General features: G+C 37.4%; 2 protein-coding genes across 2 annotated transcripts; one reads left to right on the top strand and one right to left on the bottom strand.

Moving 5' to 3' along the window:
* Positions 1-317: 317 nt before the first annotated feature.
* On the bottom strand, positions 318-10871 carry LOC131776955 (DDB1- and CUL4-associated factor 13). The gene is made up of 10 exons (XM_059093160.2): positions 10547-10871; positions 9543-9650; positions 8186-8284; positions 7170-7325; positions 5714-6039; positions 4744-4842; positions 4545-4581; positions 4356-4444; positions 4067-4141; positions 318-3609 (listed from the first exon to the last, which is right to left on the bottom strand). The coding sequence occupies exons 1-10, from the start codon at positions 10814-10816 to the stop codon at positions 3522-3524; spliced, it is 1347 nt and encodes a 448-aa protein (XP_058949143.2). The 5' UTR covers positions 10817-10871; the 3' UTR covers positions 318-3521.
* Positions 10872-10965: 94 nt separating this feature from the next.
* Positions 10966-16064, top strand: LOC131776950 (protein LKAAEAR1-like). Its single transcript, XM_059093152.2, has 7 exons — positions 10966-11103; positions 11260-11418; positions 11900-11982; positions 13228-13299; positions 14634-14691; positions 15023-15145; positions 15644-16064. Exons 1-7 carry the CDS (start codon positions 11101-11103, stop codon positions 15707-15709), a joined length of 564 nt encoding a protein of 187 aa, XP_058949135.1. The 5' UTR covers positions 10966-11100; the 3' UTR covers positions 15710-16064.
* Positions 16065-16077: the final 13 nt, after the last annotated feature.

Below are 16077 nucleotides of genomic sequence, written 5' to 3'. Positions count from 1 at the left end.
TATAGATCTTTCGCCCAGCGCCGCTCTGTGTATGCGCTTGAGTCTTCAAAAGCATGTAGTCTGGTTCTACTGGAGCGATTTAGACTAAACTATGGACACTTAAAGATCACTGTTGCCGATATTAAAACTGAATTGAATAAAACAGGATGAAGCTTGGACAACCCCCTTCGGCTCTGACTTCGAAATAAGGAAAAAAAAATAGAAAAAATAGAACGCCGCGTTCAAAAATAACTAAGTATTCCTTATGCTCCCTTTTATATTTATACCAAAATTGACAGTGTCCTCACGAGATCTTTCATTAATTCCATTTTAAATGAGAAAAAGGCCGCATAGCAAAAATTAATCTGTGACGAATATCACATGCCAAAAAAAAGAACAAAAAAAGAAATGTTATTCGTCCAACAAGCGGTGAAAAGAACAACGACAGCAAAAGAAAGCCATTCTATTCCTGAGTAAAAGTTCCGGAAATTAACATGGATTGAGAAACCGAATACTTTAGATGTTTTCCCTCGTTAACCTGAAAATACTTGAAGGATAGATCAACGCATTTTTTTAGTGAATACAGTATATAACTCAAGACAGTCAAACAATTGAAAATGTTCATAGATTCACGAGACTTGAAAGTTCAACTCAGCTGGAGGGTTCTATGTTTCCCAAACGTTCGTGACATGACGCCCACAGCAGTGCAAACAAATCAAACGCGAGCAAGAAGTATTTTTACAATTATAGAGAAGCCTAACCACTATAACAACTAAATAACAAGTGTTCACACTGAAACAACGCAACAACTCGGAAAGATAAAAAGAAAAGAAGAGCGAAGCTTTGAAAATCAAGCATGAGTTTAATTCAGACATTCGGTGGCATAACAAGAGACTCACCGAAATTGCCTAACAAACCCAACACATCTCAATGTTTTATTATACTTTAAAAGTAAGACAGGTGATTCGTGCCTAATTTGATTCTTTCAAAGTTTTGGATTGATATTTCAATCAGGTTTTTTTCCTTGGCGTGAATATAAAAAAAGGCGAACCTGCAAAATAATAGCTTCAGGAAATCGTAAGTTGATGAATCACGACAGAAAATCTCCTTGAATATAACTGTTTCAGACGCGGCTCTTTTAACTAAAATTGTTTTCTCATTCAATTTTTCACTGATCACGAAAAATAGCGGCATTAGTTTGCAAATCTTGTTGGGAACATGATTCAAATCACCTAAAAATTTACTTTAATTTCCGATATCTTGAACAAATAGACGGAAATAAAACACTCATAGAAAGGCGCATTGAAAATGGTAATTTTCCAAGTCGAATTTTTCAATTATACTCCAAATCGCATCGATGGTCATCTCTTAGAGGTATCTAGTATCAATATTGAGAATTTTTCTGCATAATCATTTTTCAACTCGATGGCACGTAAGGCTGAAGAACTGACATACAAACGCTGAACGCTAATGCAAAAATAATTGCCATGATTTTAAAAGCTCTATTAAAATTATTATCACAAAATGATATTCCAACACGAGAAGCTAACATCACTACCCCAATCTATTCTTAAAAACGTTTCACTGTTAGCTATAGCTCCTTCTCTTTGGTAAATATAAATAAAACAATAGAGTTTTAGTCGAACAGTAAATGGCTTCATTGAAGTCGTGAGAAAGACTGTTATCGGTTGTAGTGACTGAGTTTTCTTTAACCTAAGCGGAAGTCATCATCAAAGTCAAGTGGGTAGTTTTTGTTAGTCGGAAGTTCAAAGTCCGGTTCGTAAAACCCGATTGGTCAGTTTTGCCGTGATGATCTAGAGAACAGACAGGGAGCGGTTTATAGGATCAACTGCTCGGCCGACTGCCAAGCCCTCTACATCGAAGAGACTGGCAGAAACCTTACAAAAAGACTGACTGAACACAAGCATAAGACGGGGAAGGTTGATGTCAACAATCACATTGCTGAAAATCATCAACTTAAGAACCACAAATCGCCCTAAAATGCATTGCAAACCACCTTTTGGTATGAAATGTGGGTATACTTAATGTTTATCATGAGTCTAGTTTCTTATATCTTTGAATGAATGAATTTGAGTGAACGAATTTGAAGTACAGTATAAACGATACCAAAAATTGATCAACCATAAAATACATTAAGAAGGCACTAGACAGGAGAGTCGAAACGTTGGGTCTATGAATTGTAACTTCTTCCGTTACATTCATTAAATCTGTAAACCAGAGTAGCATCAAACCATGTCTGATTGATCAACCATGTCATCGTCGTCCTAATAAACTTTTCTGCGCAGTAATACGATTATTAGTTCATAAGTGAGCGGGTAGCTGGGTTCGAGATTACCTTTCCAATATGGCGGATAGATTGCGATATCAGTATTTCGTCAATTCCCGTACGTACTGACGCTAAATTTGGCCGGAATTCCAGAGAATACATCCCTCTACCCACTGTAGCGTTTGAGTCAGATGAAGTTTGGACGATAAATACGGTATATTGTAACAGACAAGCTACCGACAGATCACCAACAGATTGCCGATTGTCGGCCGTCTGTCATCGGCCAAAAGGTCTGCTTAAAACTGTCAGCCGACAATTGCCGGATTGTCGGCCAACAGGTTTTTTCAGGGAGTTGTTCTTAACAATTACACCGACAACAGTCCTTCTCAGGACTACACTCACACGGACGATTAGACTAAAGTTTCAGAGAGTTTATGTTCACGAGCATAAATATGTTTTGGGCCAGACTCAGAGTCATTTTAGCCCGAGCAACTAGGCGAGTATTAACCCTTTACACCCTAACATCAGCATGCATATTCTCCATACTGTTTTCTATACATTTCCTTAGATGCTAACAAGGAGAATTTGTCTAACAATCAGAAGCTTCTTTAGTTGGTGATCAGTACCTTTATTCTCCTGACCTTGATGGTTGATTCAGGGGTGATATAGTGAGGGGAAATTAGATACCACTCACTCTTAGAGGTTATAGGCTTAAAATGAGCCCCGAGAAAGGCTCAAAACATATTTATGTCCAAAAACACAAACCCTGTTACTATTTGAATCACATTGGAGGACGTTAAAAAATTATAAACTGAAAAATATGACAACATAACAGTCTGAACAATCATAAGGGCGTGCGAGCAGCCTAAAATGCATTTTAGCGCACCAAAATCTTCCCTTTAGTCCGCAAAATGTGCCACAATGCCCCGAAAAAGACGCTTCAAATTGTTCCCAGAATCAAGTCATTCCTCGCCAAATTCTTAAAACAAAATAAAATAAAATCCGATATTCTGCTTTAACAAGTCGGTAAATTTCGGTCTAGGAGTTTTTTCCCGACAATCATCGCTCATAACTCCGCAAATTCTCGTACAAAAAGAAGCTCGAAACGTTTCCTTTTATACACTGTATCGGAATTGTGTCACAGGTCACAAGTGATTTGCGTTGATGTACTTCACGTTCCTCTGTTGCAATCGCCTGGTCCAGGATCCGCCATGCCTGTAAATACTTATCAGCGCACCTTTCTTTGTTTGCTTGCTTATTCAACGACGGCAACAGCATGTTTCTTTCTTTCCGCAACACGAGGCACACTTCCTGGCTTACTATGAATACGTCTGTTCTCCTCCCTGTAGAGAAAGAATATTGGAAATCAATAAATAACGACTCCATTCATAAAGGTTTAAAACAGGCTTCCAGCACTAAGTTGTCTCACAGGAGTTACTAACAACCACACAAGTCAGTAAGTCACAGTGTTTTAAAAGCGTATTTTTTTGGGTTTTTTTTTTTTCCCTTTTTTTTTGTTAAAGCTCACAACAAAATGGTAAATCAACAGGATACCTGTACCTGAATGAGCTTTGTGTCCGAAAATCTTTAGTTTTACTTTTCCTTACTTCTGTTTCCTTTTACAAATTTCAGTGAATGTTCTTCTTATTTTGCGAGACGACGGTTGTTCCCTATGTTTCCCTTTGGAATTTTGCGCGGGAAATTGGCGCACGGTCGGCCAGAATTCATCCCCTTGCGCATGCCCGACAATTTACCGCTGTGTTGATGTAACACAACAAAATGGCTGTAATGGCTACATACTTCCTCTTTATAGAAGCCATCATTATCTTCTTTTCCTTGGCTGCCTTAAAAACCGCTTTGGGAACATGGCGATGTCTAAAATAAACAACAAAAAAACAAATTATTAATTAAGGGAAAACTTAAAGACGTGCAAAGTAACCCCTATGAATGACCAGCAACTAATTTCTCCCCGCAATGTTGCCCCCGAGTCACATCTTAAGGTCACGAGAATAAAGGAAATGATCACCAACCAAATGCGCCCTTGATTATTTATTACAAACTTCTTTGTTATCTTGCAAATTTCGCCTACCTTTTAATTCTCTTCAGCTGGGGATGATGTTTAAACCTCTCTTTCAACTTTGTATTGTAACTAAAAGCTGCTTTTTCTCGTGGTGCAAGCTAAAATGCAGAAGAAAATGTAGCTTACTAGATATGGCAAGAAAAACAACTAAAATTCAGTGAATAGAAAAAATAATGAATGAATGTCTCGGTCTCTTACCGCTCCCAGCTTTTGTGAAGAATTAGCTTTCCATATTCTGTTAAGAAAGATACGTCCTCGTCAGTATAATAGAAATAATAGGAGTGGGAAATAGGCAGGGGACATTCCACGAAGTGCTCTTCTTGTCCACTGTTTCCAGGTCGTATTGCGTGAATGCTTGCTTTACAGCTACGCTGTAAGATCGTCGCATTGAACCCACCTGATATTTGTCTCGTCACTTCCAGAAAGTACATAAGAGGAATCCCCGCTGAACCTCACACAGGATACGCGTTGCATTCGGCTGGTATGATAGACTTCCCTGTTCAAACAAACCAAAGTCTAGCCATTAGAGTCTGTCAAACTGAAGACCAATGCCGACATCAGACAATTGTTATGTACAAAATTAAAAAAAAAAAAAAGAAACCCTCGCCAACACCAATTTAAAAGGTTTTAGCGGGAATAATTAAACTGAGTTAGCCTGCCAAAAAAAATCTCACCTCACAATTAAGCACTGATGAAGGAAGAACTTTAGACTATTGTAAAAGGATTGGTATTATCTATGTTTATTTCCAGTTCAGTCACAAGTTTCCCATACACCGAATGCAAACATGGCGGCCTACTCAGTTGGCTTAGATTGAGTTGTAAAAGGATTGGTATTATCTATGTTTATTTCCAGTTCAGTTACAAGTTTCCCATACACCGAATGCAAACATGGCGGCCTACTCAGTTGGCTTAGATTGAGTTGCACAAGAAACGAGGCTTGTACGGCCCCAGGTTTTGTTTCAGTGCGCGGTCCTTGAAAAGTAATGCGTCATGGTTGATCCATTCCTTTCTCTTTCGATATGCCTACAATTTTTTGTGTTCCTGGATGCCATCAAAAGGAAGCAAGATCAAGGGGAGAGCTTTTTGTTTTACAGTTTCCCTGTTCGCCTCTGTGGCGGAAACAGTGGATTCGTGGAGTTCGTTGGGACGAAGGAAACGACTTAGAGATCGCAGGGGGAACTAAAGTTTGTTCGCTGCATTTCAGGGGGGGATCATTTCGTGCAACTCAACCCGCCCGAGTGGTCGTCATATTTGTATCAGATCTATGATTTTTCTTTAAAAATTCTCTTTCAAGAATTCAAGACCCAGTGCAAACTTTGACTTAAAAACATCTTGTCTCTTTCTAAGCCTCAGACGCAAATTTTTACCTGCTTCGCCCAGAATCCCGCTCAAAAATCCTTATCGTCTTGTCATAACTGCCGCTCACAAATTCTTGTCCCGTGGGTGAGTAATCTACGTCGAGGACGGCAGACACGTGATCCATGTGCACGTTGATTGGCTCTTTGAATCGGCGTATGTCAAATGTGTAAAGATTTGAATCCTCATTAGCTGCAGTGAAGACAAACGCTTCGAGTGGGTTCCAGGCCACTGTGTTGCTTCTCATTTCCATAACAACCTTACGCAGTGGAGCGGAACCCCGCATGTCGTAAAGGATGATGCTACGATCGGAGGCGGTGCTAGCGAGAAGGTGTGTCTGGAAACGAGAAAACAGTGTAAGCAATGTTCCCCAAAGTTTTTGCGTCCGAGGAATTAAGCATTGATTGTTTAAATGTTTTTGTTGTTGTTTTTTTTCTTTATGGCATTCAATACATATTCAATCATATTCAATCGATAAAGCAGCTTTCAATTGAGTGTTAAAAAAACCAAAACCAAAGTAATCCCGGCGACCAATCAGAACAAAGATTTACATCATCATTAGCCAATGAGAACTCAAAGTGAAAACGAGCAAATTGCATAAAGCGCAAGAAACGCGAATGGCCAAGTCGGGATTGTTTTAGTTTTTCAAATGATTGGCTGAGTCGACCGCGCCAGTCTTTTGGACCAATCACAGTGTAGCGTAAAGTAAAAGTTAAGTCAGAGCAATTTCTGATTACTCATGCGAAAATTGTTCTCTAATGCTGCGGCATTCATTAAAGTTTTTCATCAACTCAGAAGCAGCGCTCAATCAAGGCGCCAATTTTTCTGACTCCTCGTGCTTCTCACAAATGATAATTCGAACTGAGCTTGATGGAAAGAGACTTTTCAAGCTGTTTTCTGAATTTATTTTAAGTAAAAACACTTCACACAATCTCACTAATAGAAGTAAATTTTCTCTCTACCATATTGATTATGTGTGGCATTTTGAAGGAAGTTTTAGAATTTATCAAAATAACGTAGCTCTTGTAACAAACCGGGTTAACCCTTTAAACCCTAAGAGCGATCAGCATCTAACTTCTCATTACAATCACACTGCTGAATCAAACATTGAATTTATGAGAGTAAAGGAAATGATCCACAACTAAAGAGGCTTTGATTGTTAAACGAATTCTTCATGTCATTCGCAAAGAGAATGTAAAGATGAACATAGAAAATTTTCATAATAATGTTAGGGTGTCAACCCTTTAACTCCCAGATCAAATTTGTAATTCTCTTTACTGTCAACCATACAATTCTTATAATGTCAGTTCAGAGAATTTAGTATTGGATCAACTGATTATAGCCAAATTGATATTTTTCTCTATTCTCATCACTTATCTGGTTGATATTGTATTGAAATTTTAAGAAATTCTGTATTGGTCACTCTCATGGATTAAAGGGTTAAAAAATTCAAACAAAAGGTCAAACCTCAATGGGGTTGAACTTGATGCTGTGAATAGTGTCCACGCCCCAGTTGAAGCTTCGAATAGGATCAGCTCTTTTCTCGTTCCAAATGTCAACTTGCTCTCCACACGTCGCAAAGTCATTGCTCTTCCAGCTGTGGTCAATACCATGGTAGAGATTCTAGAGAAGAGAAGCTACAATATCAGTGACAAGAATCAAAGTGGCATGGAGCCACTGAAAGTAGAAAATTAATCATACAGGGTGAGATGTTGAGTCCCCTGAACTGACTTCATATTTAAAAAATTTATTAAGAAAAAGTTGCATTTTATCCATATAGTCTGCTTGCTTAAAGAGAATTCCCAACAACAGTTATGCTCTGCAAACTTGGCACAATGGATAGCGGTTCTTCTCTCAAGTGAAAGGGCTCTGGATTGATCCCTTGTGATGGCAGGTTTTCAGTTTGTTTTTCTTTTCTTCCATTTTTTGTTCATACAGACAGTTGCTCTTAATAGTCAAGATTCATTCCAAACCAAAAGCAGTTTATAAACATTTTGTTCAACACATTGGAATAAGTGTTTGAAGAATAATAAACACAATAGTCTTCATTTGGCCGAACGCATGCTCCAATAGTTACACCCACATACATTGTCTGTTCTCTGGAGTTCACAGTTTCCTCACTTCTGGGAACATATCCAAGAAAGTTTTTGCACCATTTTGTAAAAACCCTACAACTCCCAAGAAAGACTAGCATCTAATTTCTCCTTACAATATCTCCCTTGAATCAAACATTTTAAGGTCACAAGAATGAAGGAAATGATCCACAACTTAAGAAGTCCTTGATTGTGAAACAAATTCTCCTTGTCAGAACCTTATGAAATGTATAGAGAACAGTATGGAGAATATGCATACTGATGTCAGGGTGTGGAAGGTTATGGAGGCTATTGTTTCTATATTTTTGATAAAGAAAATTATGAAGTTTTCAGCCTCACTAGGATAGAACCTTCATAACTTTGTTTGAAACATTTTTTTGTAAGTAATACCTTGCCAATGATGGTGTTGATTGGAGTCTGTGAATTCTCCAAGCTGATATCAAAGCTTTGTTCCATGCTCCATTGTTTTATAACTTTGTCATCTCCAACCTGTTGTGTGGGAAAAATGGTTACTTTTGTTTTCGTATGTAATAAGCTTATTTACACACTAACTTTTATAGGTTTTTACTTACGATCTACTGGCAGAGAAACACATAGACAACCTCACCACTAACAATTGTTTGCTTCCTTAAAACAAATAGATTCCATGTTGCGAACAGTAAACATTATCTATTACTGTTACGAACAGTAATAGATCACAGAAAAAGTCAAAATGTGGAAAGAACAGCAGTGACACACTCTGCTGTGCCTTGTGTGCAACTTTTTTTGTTTTTACAGTAACCACATTCTGACATCACCCGCCATCTAAAACTGAACAGAAGCACTGCAACATGAAATCTATTTGTTAAACTAATAGGAACATCAGTAACCCACTTGTCTGTACCTTGTGTACCACTTTTTCGTTCTAATGGTAACCACATTCTAACATCATCTGCCATCTATTACTAATTATATAATAAGCTCAGTTATGCATGCATTCGGCTTTTTTCTCGCTTATGATCTATTGGAGGACAGACATATAGATGACATCATCATTAAAACTTTTTTCAATTCTTTATTATATAAAACAAATAGATTCCAAGTTGCCATGCATCTGTTCAGTAATAGATCACAGAGAACATCAAAATGTGGTAAGAACATCAGTGACACACTCGGCTGCACCTTGTGTGCCACTTTTTTGTTCTTACCACATTTTGACGTCATCTGTGATCTATTACTGAACAGACACATGGCAACTTTGAATCTATTTGTTAAATAGAAGCATGGAAACATGGAATCTCTATGTTTCTTTCTCTTTCATATTGTAAAGCACTGAGAGGCTGCCATAAGTGCTATATAAATTTACTATTTTCTAATTAATCAATGTTTATGTTAATAGTAAGTACCAAAGAGCTCTCTGTTCAAAGTTGAGCTCATAAGGACTAAGCCACTGCTTCACACACTTAAACAAACAACCGTAAAACTAACTAATTGGTGTTACCAACTGAGTTGATGATGTATAGTGTAAATTGGCCTCTGTTGAGAGTTTCAAAGCTGACGTTTGGAGCGTTTTTCAGAGCAAATAATGAAGATCTAATGCTTGAAACATCAGCTTTGAAACTCTTAACGGTGGCCAATTTATGTTATCAACTCAGTTGATAATACTAAATTACCCTGTTATACTCTCCCACCAATGCAGCACCACATTTTCTTTAGAAACTTACCCCCTATATTCAACTGTAAAACTAAGTACAGGTATAGAACTTACAGAGAGAAAAGTATTTCCAGAGGGAGAGGTACACAAACCACGCACAAAACCAGTGTGTGCTGTTAATGTCTTCAGGCACTCTCTACGTGGCAAACTCCACAAGCGAACCTAAAATATCACAAATACAACACATCAACTGCAGCCCAAAGTTTGGAAAGTCTTTAGTCCCACATTAACCCCTTGATCCCTGAGAGTGATTAGAATCTACATGTAATTTTTCCTTACAATGACACCTTGTGTCATTGTAAGGAAAATTGTTAGCAATAATTAATTGCAATATCAACCAGACAAGTGATGGAAATAAAGAAAACTATCAATTAGGGGATTATCCTCATCAATAACAAATTCTCCAAACACCCAGTATAAGAATTGTGTGGCAGAGAGTAAAGCAAATCACAAATATATATGAGATCTTGGGAGTGAATGGGTTGACACTTTACGTCCCAAGATCTGATTATCAATTCTCCCATCTAGCTGCTCCATGTTTCCTTGTAAATTTGGTAAAGGAATTTTGTATTAGATCAACAAAACAAGTTTGCTTTATAAGTTGAAGTATCGTTAAATACACTCTAACAAAGGGCAAATGCTGGAAACGTCAGTTTTGAAACTCTTAACAATGGCCAATTTATGTTATCAACTTGTTTATTTTACTAAATTACCCTGTTATACTCTCGCACTGATTCAGCACCCCAGTTTCTTAGGAAACTTACCCCCTTTAAGTATTCTTATTACCTGTTTGCTGAATAATGTATGGATATTATTGGGAGAAGTTAAATGTTGATCACTACTAGAAGTTTAAGTTTTATGTTAGCAAAATCTGATATATGAGATTTTTTTTTTAAATGAGAATAAAACCTTTTAACTGATGCAATTCTCAATTCTCATTGCCGTATAGTGGTGATGTATTAATATTATAAGGAGAAGTTACACTTCAAACACGTGTTCATGAAATCGATTAGTCCCCGAATCAGTCATTTCGCCACAGAAATGCAATAAATACCTACCTCTCCATCGCAAGACCCAGACAGCAACACAGATAGACTCCTTGGATGTCTAGCAATGCAATTTACACCGTCTGTGTGTCCGCCTAACGAACCAACAAACGGTTTGGCAAACACGCGTTCGAGTTTGATGGCATTCAGTGCCCGTGTATATTCGCGCGGTGCTTCGAATGGATGCAACGAAGGATCAAAATTGCGATGGATTTTATGAATATCGGTCCTTCTTTCTCGAATATAGTCTGCTGGGTTCCTTGAAAGGACCTTAACCTTCATTTTTGTTAACTTTAAACTAAGAGTTTACACAATCCCGCATTTGTGAAGCCGCCATGTTTTTTTTGCGCCGTCTATACTACTGAACAGCGGAAAGAAGATTGCCTCGACTTGGGAAAGAGATAATCGCCTTGTTCCCATGACAACTATTAGCGCAAAAGTGAACAAGATGGCAGTATGTTGAGAAAGAAGAAAGACGCAGGGTTTTGATAGAGAGGCGTTTTTGATCACGATTCCCTTTCGATCTGTCGTTTGCTTCATGATCTGATAAAACAATGCTTTAAACAATGGTTAGTTTAAATTGATCTTTCTCCGTTTTTTATGACAGTGTTGTAGGACTTTTCTTTATTTATTTCGCCAAAACTTTGCTTGTGTACGTGTTAATGTGCTGCTTTTCGGCCGTGCCATGTCATTGTTCACTGTGTAACTATACTTCATCCGAACAGGAAAAATCTTCGTCGAGTGTGAAGCTACCCAACATAGAAAAGAAAAGCTCCGGAGGAGACGAACAGCCACGGGAAAAATTCCATGCGACAAACTGGAAATCTCTTAGCAAAAAAGAAATTCAGAAGCTGCCTCCACAACAGCGGAGCAAATACCTGGCTGTAAGAGACAGATCTTTTAGTTACCATTATTTTTGTTTTGTTTTGTTTTTTACTATTTAACCATAGAACTCCTCAAGATATGTGATGAGTAGTTCTTACCTTTACCTCATATTAAGTTCCTTGTAAATTACAATAACAAGAGACGTGTTCAGGATTTCCCTCGATTCGCTTAGACATTCAGGCTACTCCAATAACTCGAGTTCAAATTTATTCATCGCCATAAGCTCAACAAAGAATAGTTTTCCAATGTAAGATAAGTGATAAGGAGATCATAAGAAACTTTATATCAATAGGTCTTCTTGATGACTCGTAAATCATTAGTTGATTATTATTACCAGGAAGCAGGACGAAAGAGCATAACAAGTTCTGACTGGCCATTTTTTAGAGGATTCTTTTCTTGATTTGTTCGTACATTCATATGTTCATTTATTATTATAGACAATATTATTCATTTTGGTTTTCTTTTTCTATTGCTTTGAAGTACGAGCCTGCTCCAAAAGAATGCAATGAAGCAATGTCTGCAGCAAGAAAGAGATTAAAAGAGTTGGATAAGTCAAAACGAAAGTAATTATATATTTTGTTTGCTACCATACAAAAGATGTTACATCATGAATACACACATAACAGTAATGCAACTGAATTGAACATTTAGGTTATGAGAAGGAAGGAAGTGATCACCAGCTTTAGAAGTTCTTGATCGTTAAGCATTTTCCACTTGTCATTATTATAGGAAATGTATAGAGAACATTATGGAGAATATGTACTCTGATTTTTGAGTGTTGAGGGTTAAGAGGGAATTTCTACATCCCACCACTCTCTGGACAGGAATGTTATAGCTCATAGGTGGACTAAAATTCCTGGTTGATAAAACCCTTAACTCATTTTAAGTAGTATGTCATGCGTCCATCTAATGAGCAATTTTTAGACATTACTGTGAAAATAGGATTTCACAGTGTTAAGTCAGGAGGGGTTGAGGCCTCAGAACTGACAAAACAACTTCCCTATTCATTTATGGAAGTTGTGTTGTCACCTCTTTCCTTATCTGCCTGTGTCTCTGTCACTGCAATAGTTTCATTAATGGCCACACAGTTGTTAACAATACGGCTACGACAGGCATCAAATGCATTCGTTTTCTTAAATGCTGAACTGAGTTTCACTAAACATTTTGGTGAACTGCTTTTACAAATAATTTACTTGTGAAAAAATGAATTACCACATTTTATGGGTCAGCAAAACAGGCATCATTATCATCATTTTTTCCTCATTTTTCTCACTTACTAGAAAAAACAAATTTTTTGGAGAATTGGAAATAGTGCTCAAAGGCACAGGTTACTCCTCAAAAGCTTGGTTAGCCTGCAGAACAGGCGTGACTTTTTGTGTTTTACAGGTGAACAATGACAAGCACTAGGCGAGCATGAAGCATGTATGACTCGCACTTTGTGCTGCTTTGCATTTGCCTCCATTCAACTAAAAAAAAGCCAAAAAAAATGCCTTTTCTGCAGGCTAACTCTAGGGTAGCCCTTTTTCCGAAAAGTAACTCACTACTTCCTATGATTCTTAGACTTTTTCTGAACCAGCACAGGGGTCTCAATAACTTTTTCCATAAGCTGTTGGCCAGTGGTTCAATAAGCAGCTATGCCATAAGGTAAAACCCAGATGCAAGAGCTCTCTTGTAGGTTAAACAGAGGCCACACAGGTGGTGATATACTGTGGGTAACTTGCTATTACTGAAACTCCTGCTACCATGTAATCATGGTAAAACTTTGCACAGGTCAGTCCTAATTTAATTTAAATTTTTTTTTTTCAAAGGCAACAGAAGCCGCCACCATATGAAGAAGTTATTGAGGGTGAGAGGCATACAAAGATTATAGGACAACTAAAGTAAGTGAATTCATCTAACCCTTTACCTTTCAAGATCTGATTGTTAATCCTCCCCTCTAGCTGCTACACATTTCCTTGTAAATTAGTAAAGAGGATTTAGTGAGAATTTACAATTGAATTGAATTGGTTAACTTGACGTACGCATATTTATACATATTCTTTTTTAGTGTCCGAGCTCTTATATTACATTGTGAATTCAGCACCCTGCTACAAAGTGTTATAGAGTAAAATTGTAACTTAGTTTTAAAGTGTAGAAGAGTACTTAGTCTGAATAATGTTATTTTCCTGCTTTTAAGATTCATAGTTTTTAATTAGATTTTTTAGTCTTAGGCACTAGAACAATTAGACACTTAAATAAAGGTTATGTTATGTTATGTTATGTTGTGTTAGATCCAGGTAACAATAACATGATAAGTTTTTTAGTTTTTTTTTAGTATTCCCCTCACCTGTTTGCTGGGTAATGCAAGGATATAATAAGAAGAAATTCCATGTTCATTGCCTCTGAGATAAAGGGTTAACTCTTTAAACCCTAAGAGTGACCAACATCTTATTTATCCCTACAGTAATAATGCTGAATCATTCATTAAGATCATGAGAAAGCAAAAAATGATCACCAACTAAAGAGGTTTTGATTGTTTAACAAATTCTCCTTGTCAGTATCAAAGGAAATGCACAGAATGGAGTATGGAGAATATGAATACTGATGTTAGGGAGTTAAGGGCTAATGTTATTTGATGCAAATTTAGAATAGAAAGAGGTTTTTAAGTTTGTTGTGGGGGATACAGCGGTTGAAAGGCTAGTGCACTTTTCTCCAGGGCTGGGCTGTTCAAAGCTGGGTAGAGATAACCCAGGGTTAGCAAGAAAGAAAATTAGGTTGAATTTCTTTTTGTCTAAAATATCACTATGTGATGCTCTAAAAAGAACACAAAATTTTATCCCAAAAAGGCTTTTGAATAAAGGAATTAAGAAACCCGGATTCAAAGTTAACCTTGGGTTAGCACTAATTGGTCTTTGAACAACTGGGCTCAGATCCAGAGGTCTGGGTTTGAGACCTGGCCAGGTCATTATGTTGTGTGTCTTGGGCAAAACACTTTACTCTCACAGTAAAAAAAATGGGTATAAATGAGTACAGGCAAATTATCAGGGAACCCTGATGAAACACCAGGGGTAACCTTGCAATGGATGAGCCTCCCATCCAGGGGGAAGTAGTGATACTCCAAGTTGCTTCACGCTAGGGAAACTGGGATAAACAGGCTAGGGAAACTGGGATAAACTCTGGCTGGTTGGGCCATGGATTAATCTATTTATTTATCATTGATTTTATTATTTACCAGAGCTGCAGAAGCAAGGAACCGAATAAGGCTTATGAGGCTCAGATACCAAAATAACAGAGTAAGCTAAACCTTTTAACTGCGAAAGTCTAATTATTAATTCTCCTCTCAGCTCTAGCTGCTACACATTTCCTTGTAAATTAGCAACAAGAATTTGTTGTATCATAAAGGTAACAACTTTTACCTGAAAAGTGGAAGTCTAAGTGTTCTCGTTACCTGTGTTCTGGACAATTTATGAATACTGTGGGAAGGAGTTATGTGTTGATCACTTCTGGCCCTGGTTTTTCAAAGGGCCAAGGTACTTTGAAACCGTGGTTTTTTTTTTCTTTTTTAACATTTTACATATGTGTGATTACCTTCGAAACTCTAAATCTCACTCAATTGTTTTTTAGAGTTCAGAAGTGAACCATTTAATTGGCTGTCAACCAACAGCACTTAAAGCTGTCCGTCTTCAAAGCCTTGTGCCTCCGAGCCCTGACAAGATATACATCAGAGACTTGCTGGTGAAAAACGAGGTAAAATTACTTTCACCTCAAATTGCAGTCCCCATGTATGAACCAAAAAAAAAAATAGAAAACTTAAGAAAAACGTGAAACATTACTAACTAGAGAAAAAATGGTTTTAACATAAGAAACCGTACATGAATTTGAATCTCAGAACAAAATGCAATTTACATAGGCCCTATTTTGACTACTGCTTAAGTAGTGTTCATCACATTCAATTCTTAAACCGCAGTTCACGTATATGATTTTCATGTATTTACCGTCATTTGTAACAAATACGATGCTGTGTGACACGAACGAAAAAGCATAACGCAAAAAAGTCCTGACGCAGAAAAAGATACATCGCAGATAGGGCAGCAAACAAAAGATCAATGCAAATGATTAAAAAAAATACCCAGCAGGTGACATCCAGACTAACAGCGAAACGAGGTCCACGTTCAGGCGAGTTCTTACAAGGATTTGCTAGAGTACCTCTTAACTAAACTATGTTTATATTGTTCATACTTTCAGAGATACCGAGTAAATTCGTTGTTAGAGGATGAAACGGGGTTGGAAACCGCACGCCTTCTCACGTGACCCAAAGTTAAATCATCCCCTGATTGGTGGACGATGAAGCTGCACAGGTGCTTTCCCGTTCGCGTCCAGTCCTTCTCAGTGAGCTTCATGATGTTTATCTTTCAAAAAAAGAAACTTGGAACCAGAATTCTTTTTATTGCAGTTCTTTATTTCTTCCTTCCCATTACAAATTCCGGTCCTGAGACAAAAACAAACACATTATGCACTCCGCTTTTTACAAACAAATCTTTTTAACGCGCCGATTTATAAACTTTAAATAATTCTTCACTGTATTTTGTTTAATTTTCTGATGTACAAAACCAACATGGCTGTGAGCCCTTGTGAATAAATATATGGATGATATGAGCTTAAAGAACTCTGTGTATAAA

This window comes from Pocillopora verrucosa, chromosome 5 (assembly GCF_036669915.1).
Source record: "Pocillopora verrucosa isolate sample1 chromosome 5, ASM3666991v2, whole genome shotgun sequence".
NCBI lineage: Eukaryota > Metazoa > Cnidaria > Anthozoa > Scleractinia > Pocilloporidae > Pocillopora > Pocillopora verrucosa.
The sequence above is the reverse complement of the archived record's forward strand: the minus strand, read 5'-3'. Positions and strand labels throughout refer to the sequence as shown.

Coding starts and splice junctions, on each gene's coding strand:
- LOC131776950 (XM_059093152.2), top strand. Junction 14,692..15,022: donor TCAGATACCAAAATAACAGA/GTAAGCTAAACC, acceptor ATTGTTTTTTAG/AGTTCAGAAGTGAACCATTT. Junction 15,146..15,643: donor ACTTGCTGGTGAAAAACGAG/GTAAAATTACTT, acceptor TCATACTTTCAG/AGATACCGAGTAAATTCGTT.
- LOC131776955 (XM_059093160.2), bottom strand. CDS start 10,816: ATGAAGGTTAAGGTCCTTTCAAGGAACCCAGCAGACTATATTCGAGAA. Junction 4,142..4,355: donor CAGCTGAAGAGAATTAAAAG/GTAGGCGAAATT, acceptor TGTTTATTTTAG/ACATCGCCATGTTCCCAAAG. Junction 3,610..4,066: donor ATGGCTTCTATAAAGAGGAA/GTATGTAGCCAT, acceptor CTTTCTCTACAG/GGAGGAGAACAGACGTATTC.